The sequence below is a fragment of the Helianthus annuus genome, chromosome 13, assembly GCF_002127325.2.
Source record: "Helianthus annuus cultivar XRQ/B chromosome 13, HanXRQr2.0-SUNRISE, whole genome shotgun sequence".
Classification (NCBI taxonomy): Eukaryota; Viridiplantae; Streptophyta; class Magnoliopsida; order Asterales; family Asteraceae; genus Helianthus; species Helianthus annuus.
In genome coordinates, this window is record NC_035445.2 from 46861829 (window position 1) to 46867584 (window position 5756).

A 5756-nucleotide genomic window follows, 5' to 3' on the forward strand; every position below is an offset into this window, starting at 1 on the left:
ACACCATTAGGTCCGGTTTCGTTAAACGATATCCGAAAATACTAGTTTTGCCTCGTTGATGCTTTTAACTCTTTATTCACGAAAGTTAACGTATTTATACTAAACGATATCTAAACCTTGTGAAATTTTTGTCACTTATTCTTGAGAGTATAATTAATCGTTAAAAAAAGCCCTGGGTTCATTAAAAGGTCACTCAGAGGTAGTAATTTAACATGTTGACACGTTTAACCCTCGCATCTTGTAAACTTTCACTTTCTTTCACAAACGGCTTCATACGTTTCATAGTTTATTTGTTTAAGAGTATAAACGTCGTGTAGGGTTGTTGAGAGGCATAAATTTTCAAATGTTGACACCTTTGGTCCTTCCACACACATACTTTCTTTGTTTGTCAACTTTAGTCCCTCGAAATCAATTCATTTCACGTTTAGAGTTCATGACACGTGTCTTTATTATATTGGACATGATTTTGCGAGGTGTTACAGTAAGCACCATTAATCTAAGTTTAGACCAAGGAGCAAAAGGTTAGATCTAGCGGGTATTGGTAGCCTCACTCTTGGTCCTCGTTGACCCATACGAAAGAGTGCTTTTGGGTCACAGTCGAAGGGTAATCGATGTAAATCGCCTCGATTTGGATGCTTCCTATGTTGTCACACATGTTAATGTCCTTGCAAAACATTAGCGATCTCGATTTCCTTACGTAATACATCTTATTTACATCTCAACTCATTTTTACAAGCTACATACCATTTTTCATAGAAATACATCTTATACATTCTATACAAATTAACTGCATGAATTCACACCAACTTTGTTGATGATTTTTCAAACTTACATGTATTTCAGGTAATTAGTGGAATACTTTGCTGTTCTTTGCTTCAAGAAGTCATGTGTTGTTACTCCATGCCACTTTTATAGGATCTATCATCATGTCCCGCCTCCTTGCGACGACATGATGAATAAATCCTTGATCCTTTGAAATTTGAATGTGTTGTAAACTTTAAAACTTATTGTCTTTTGAAGTAATGTAAACACTTTACTTAACTTATGTTTTGAAACTTGAATCTATGAATGGCATTGGGAGTTTATTTTTAATCATATAGAATGTTTGCTAATTTGTATGCAATGAGAATCAATCACGATCACACCTCGTGCTTCCGCCTTTGAGCGGGTGTGACAACGTACTCGTCTTAGAAGTTCGGTTTCGAGGTTTAGCATGTTGTTGGGTCCTATTAAAAGTAAAATTAGGAGCCAATTCCATTATCCTTTATCACATCATCCAATGTTGATTCCTGTTTAACAACTCTAGCCCTATAAAAGCACAAATAGTGATTTCTAAACCATGTCGTACGTAAGTTTCTTAACAAACTCATAGGTTCCTTAACTCGAATGAAGTGAATAAATGCGAATCACTTCCTTAACTTAGACAACTTCTTCGCCATATAGACGTGAGAGACATATCCACAAATGATTACAATGTTCCTTCAACATCAATCCATTCACATGGTTAGGAAAACTATAAACATAAAGTGTTGTTGAAACAAATTTGAAATTGTCCGATCTGATTTAAAATGTGTTCCTTTTGTAGATGCCTAAAACTGTGAATTGAAACTTGAAAATTATTTCTATTGCTTTTAACCAATTCATGATGTTGATTCTTTCGATCATTATTGTTCATTCGCGAGTTCCGATTAACCATTTGCTAATCAAAGAACCGTCGCGCTGATGTTGCCGTCATCTTACCGGTCACAAAACCCTAGATCAAGACCGCTTGAGACCATGTTTTTGCTATAGACTTGACTCAATGGATTTATAATGGTTGAAAGATCTGGAGTACGGTAGAAAACGGTGGCCAGAATTAAAGGTGTACACCAAAAATGAAAGTGTGCGGAGGTATATGAGTTTTTGTTTGTTTAATAATTCGCTCACATGTTGGAATGAGTATATTGTTTTCATTTTTTTTTTTGAATGACAATTTAGGATAACTGACGGACCACTGGAGTATAATCGTGCCATCGACGGAACCACCTGATCATATACATCTTCACTAGGCAATAATGTCTATACATCAATTCAGGAGAAAACCTAATAAATCTGGGAAAAACCCATTATGGAAATCGAACTCAGGGCGCTTTATCACACCCATAAAATGCCACTTGGCTATAATGACATAGATAGTAAATATATTGTTTTCCATTACTTGGTGAATTTTATAGAATTAACTAGGTTATCACCCGGGTGCTACCCGGGTTGGAGAAAACTATTAAGATAAATATCAAGTGTACAAATAAAATAAAATACAAAGTCTCATGTTACATAAATTAGTGATACAGTGGATACACAATTTAAAGATAGTCGAGTCCCTTTGAAGATGCATATCTTTCGAGTTACCAAAACCTTTCCCTTAGTAAATTGAGTTTAAACGTAAGTAAATAAAAAAGCAGTCGCTTACCGACATATCTCCCATAGATTTGCTGCATATAGGACAGATGTAATGTGTGCAAGCATACGCCTATTGAAAGCAAAGACGACAATAATTAAGTAATCAGCAACAAAGATTTCGAATATAGAAACATAAAAGGTAACATGGTGCCACCTGGAAGCAAGCAGAGTGCATAAAATAACCGCAGGGAAGCGCTTTAAGAGCTGCACTTGATGTAAATAAAAAATCACAGCAAATAGGGCAATTTGTTTCCAAACCTTTCTCCCTACACTTATGATCCAATAACTTTATCCCCAAACAGTAGCTACAATAATATTTTGCCATTGAAAGTCCATTGCAAAATGGGGTTGAGCAAACTGGCCCAACGGGTTGAACTTTCAAGCAATTCATACACATCATTTCAGTTGTAGCTTTCCTGATATAGTAAATAAATAAGTAAGTTTTATTATTAAACCATTAAACTATTACTCAGTGGAAAAGGAGTGGTAACCTGTCCATTGTATGGTCACTGACATTATCATGACAGAACCTGCATGTAAATAGCTTTTGACAACATGCAGCATGAAGCTTGCAGTTGCGTTTATAGTGTTCACAACCGAAGATTTGTTTCTCTTCGTCACGAAACGAAGGCGAGCATCCGTGTAGACGTTCGCTATCTGATTCGTCGCTTTCACTTCCTTGAGGTAATTTCTGTTGAGCGGCTATCCAACGACCACGTTGACCATTAATTTAATTAGTCAGCAAGAATGTTTAACTTGTTTTGACTTAATTTAAAATAGAGTAAAATGCTATTTTTCGATTTTCGTCCCTGAGGTTTTGTTACTTTTGCGACTTTCATCCAAAAGTTTTGATTTTCCGCATCTGGGTCCAAAAGGTTTGAATCTTGCCATTTTCATCCAACTCGTTAACTCCATCCATTTTTAACGCCAAGTCAGGGGTATTTCCATTTTTAGACATTTTTGTGATGTCTAAAGGGTTTGGTGGGGAGAAAGTCAACAGAGGTGGATCTTTATTTCTTATAGTGTTTTTTTTTTTATTTTAATAAAAAATGTCTAAAAAGACAAAAATGGCCCTCATTTAATAATGAAGAAAAATGGATGGAGTTAATGATTTGGCTGAAAATGGCAAGGTTTCAAACCTTTTGGATGCGGATGCGGGAAAACAAACCTTTGGACAAAAGTCGCAAAAGTGGCCAAACCTTAGGGACGAAAATGGCATTTTACTCTTTAAAATAACTGAAATTACCATAAAAATGAAAAAAAAAAAAAAAAAAAAAAAAGATAAGGGGAAAATCAAACACACCTGGTCATAAGGTTTTGCACGAGATAAGCCTTCCTTCGGGGATCAAGAATCGGATCACTGGAAACTTTTCTCATTTCTGATTCAAGCTCATTTTCATTCATCCGAAATATATCTTTCCAACCGGGCTTGAAGGTATAACCATTTGGATCTAACACTTCATGTAATTCAGATCCTAAATGAAATTAAAAGAAAAAACAATATAACTAAGATATCCCCTAAAAAGTTAAAAGAAACAGAGAGACTGGAATAACAAACCTTGTGAAATATTTTTATCTGACACTGAAGATGATGCATCTGAAGGAGAAGATTCGTCCCACCATTCATTAAGCCACTCGGTAAACGTCGTATTTTTGGTAGCTTGTTTCCATGTGTCCATCATTCTGTCTTGTTCTTCTTGAGTAAGTACAAATGTCACCCATGGCAACATCGACTGCAACACCTCAGCACCCGTAGTACCAATGATTCGACCCATGAGCTTATCTTGCTCCTTGATAGAAAAATGCATATCGAACAAAGGCCATAATTCAAGCTCTTCACGCAAAATATGATGATCTAGTGTTACTCTGATCGACTTACACATCCCCTGAACCTTAGTCGCCAGTTCAGCCTACTATAAAAAATATAAAATATGCTGTTCAGACCGTGTTAGTTCAAAAGTCTCCATATCCGCAAAAACTTTCTATGCTTCCTTACTCAACTATCTAAAACCGAGATCCACTTAATATTAACTTGAATTATCAAACATGATAACTATACATGTCATTAATTAGAATCATAACTTCAAGATCTAATCAATTAAAGTACAAATTAAACCATCACATTTCCAGCTCAAAAATAACCAAATTTCTCACAGTTACTCAACAAACTCACTATATAAGTACATATTAATGATTTCTTCACAATATATGATGTTTAACACACAGTAAACCATACATTCAACAATACATTCAACTATCTTCCACAACCTCTTATTACAGCAGATCAATTTTTTCTAATCTTTCAATAGCAAATAATCAGATGCAGAACACAGATCCAAGCATCCCTAAAATGTGTTGAAATTGAAAAGCAAGTGGTTTATAATAGACCTGAAGAGCGGTAATGTGATCGGTTGACACCTCCCTAGGGAAGAAGTCAAGGACTTTTCCATTCTTTTCAAGTGTTATTTGGCCCGCCAAGTCATCAAAAGATAGAGCTCCATTTCTCCTATACAACAATTTAAATTAGTTAGAATAGAACAAAGAGCGGTGAAAGATATTTACTCGATTCCTAAAACAAAGAAGGTCACTTTGACTGGTCATCCAAGAAGGGTCTCTTAAGTATTGCATTAAAAGAAAGATGATAAATAACAATAAAAAAACAGGATATGTAATTACCAGAGACAAAAATTATAACAGTCCATCTTGAAGACTATGAACTTGTGATAGTTTTCAAGGCTTCGGGCACTTGAATTGGTGCAGTGAGATATGTCCTAAAAACAATAATACATATAATAATAACCTTAGTTAATAACAAACAAATATAATGCTGCCAGTGACCACATCTTTTCAATGAAGGGTCTCTTGAAAAATACGAAACACGTACCCAAATAAACACCAACATCTTCTTCAAATCCCCTAACAAATAATCAATCACAGGGTCCAAAATTTTCCTATGCAAAATTTCATGAGTTACAAAGTGCTCACAGCGCATTATAGGAGACACTGAATGGTAAAATATATTTAACTTACTAACAATGTAATACCTGGTTCTTGAAGACCAAATGGCAACGTCAAATCTCTCAAAGAAAAATCCTAAAAAGTCATCCAAGAAGGGTCTCTTAAATACTGCATTAAAAGAAAGATGATAAATAACAATAAAAAAACAGGATATTAAAATAACAATTAACAATTGACTGATCATCTGACGCAACGACAGATACTGCATTAAAATAGCAATTAACAATTGACTGATCCTTGTTATTACCCGGACAAAGGAAGAACACATATATGGTACTTCCATAACTAAGGATCACTCC

The 5756-nt window shown here is 35.1% G+C and overlaps 1 protein-coding gene across 1 annotated transcript; it reads right to left on the bottom strand.

The window, feature by feature from the left end:
• Nucleotides 1-2227: 2227 nt before the first annotated feature.
• On the bottom strand, nucleotides 2228-5141 carry LOC110914197 (zinc finger protein BRUTUS). Its single transcript, XM_022159008.2, has 8 exons — nucleotides 5116-5141; nucleotides 4828-4945; nucleotides 3998-4349; nucleotides 3744-3914; nucleotides 2931-3153; nucleotides 2594-2855; nucleotides 2450-2509; nucleotides 2228-2257 (listed from the first exon to the last, which is right to left on the bottom strand). Exons 1-8 carry the CDS (start codon nucleotides 5139-5141, stop codon nucleotides 2228-2230), a joined length of 1242 nt encoding a protein of 413 aa, XP_022014700.2.
• Between the last annotated feature and the right edge of the window lie 615 nt (nucleotides 5142-5756).

Coding starts and splice junctions, on each gene's coding strand:
- LOC110914197 (XM_022159008.2), bottom strand. CDS start 5,141: ATGGACTGTTATAATTTTTGTCTCTG. Junction 4,946..5,115: donor TGTTATAATTTTTGTCTCTG/GTAATTACATAT, acceptor ATTGTTGTATAG/GAGAAATGGAGCTCTATCTT. Junction 4,350..4,827: donor ATCACATTACCGCTCTTCAG/GTCTATTATAAA, acceptor TTTTTATAGTAG/GCTGAACTGGCGACTAAGGT.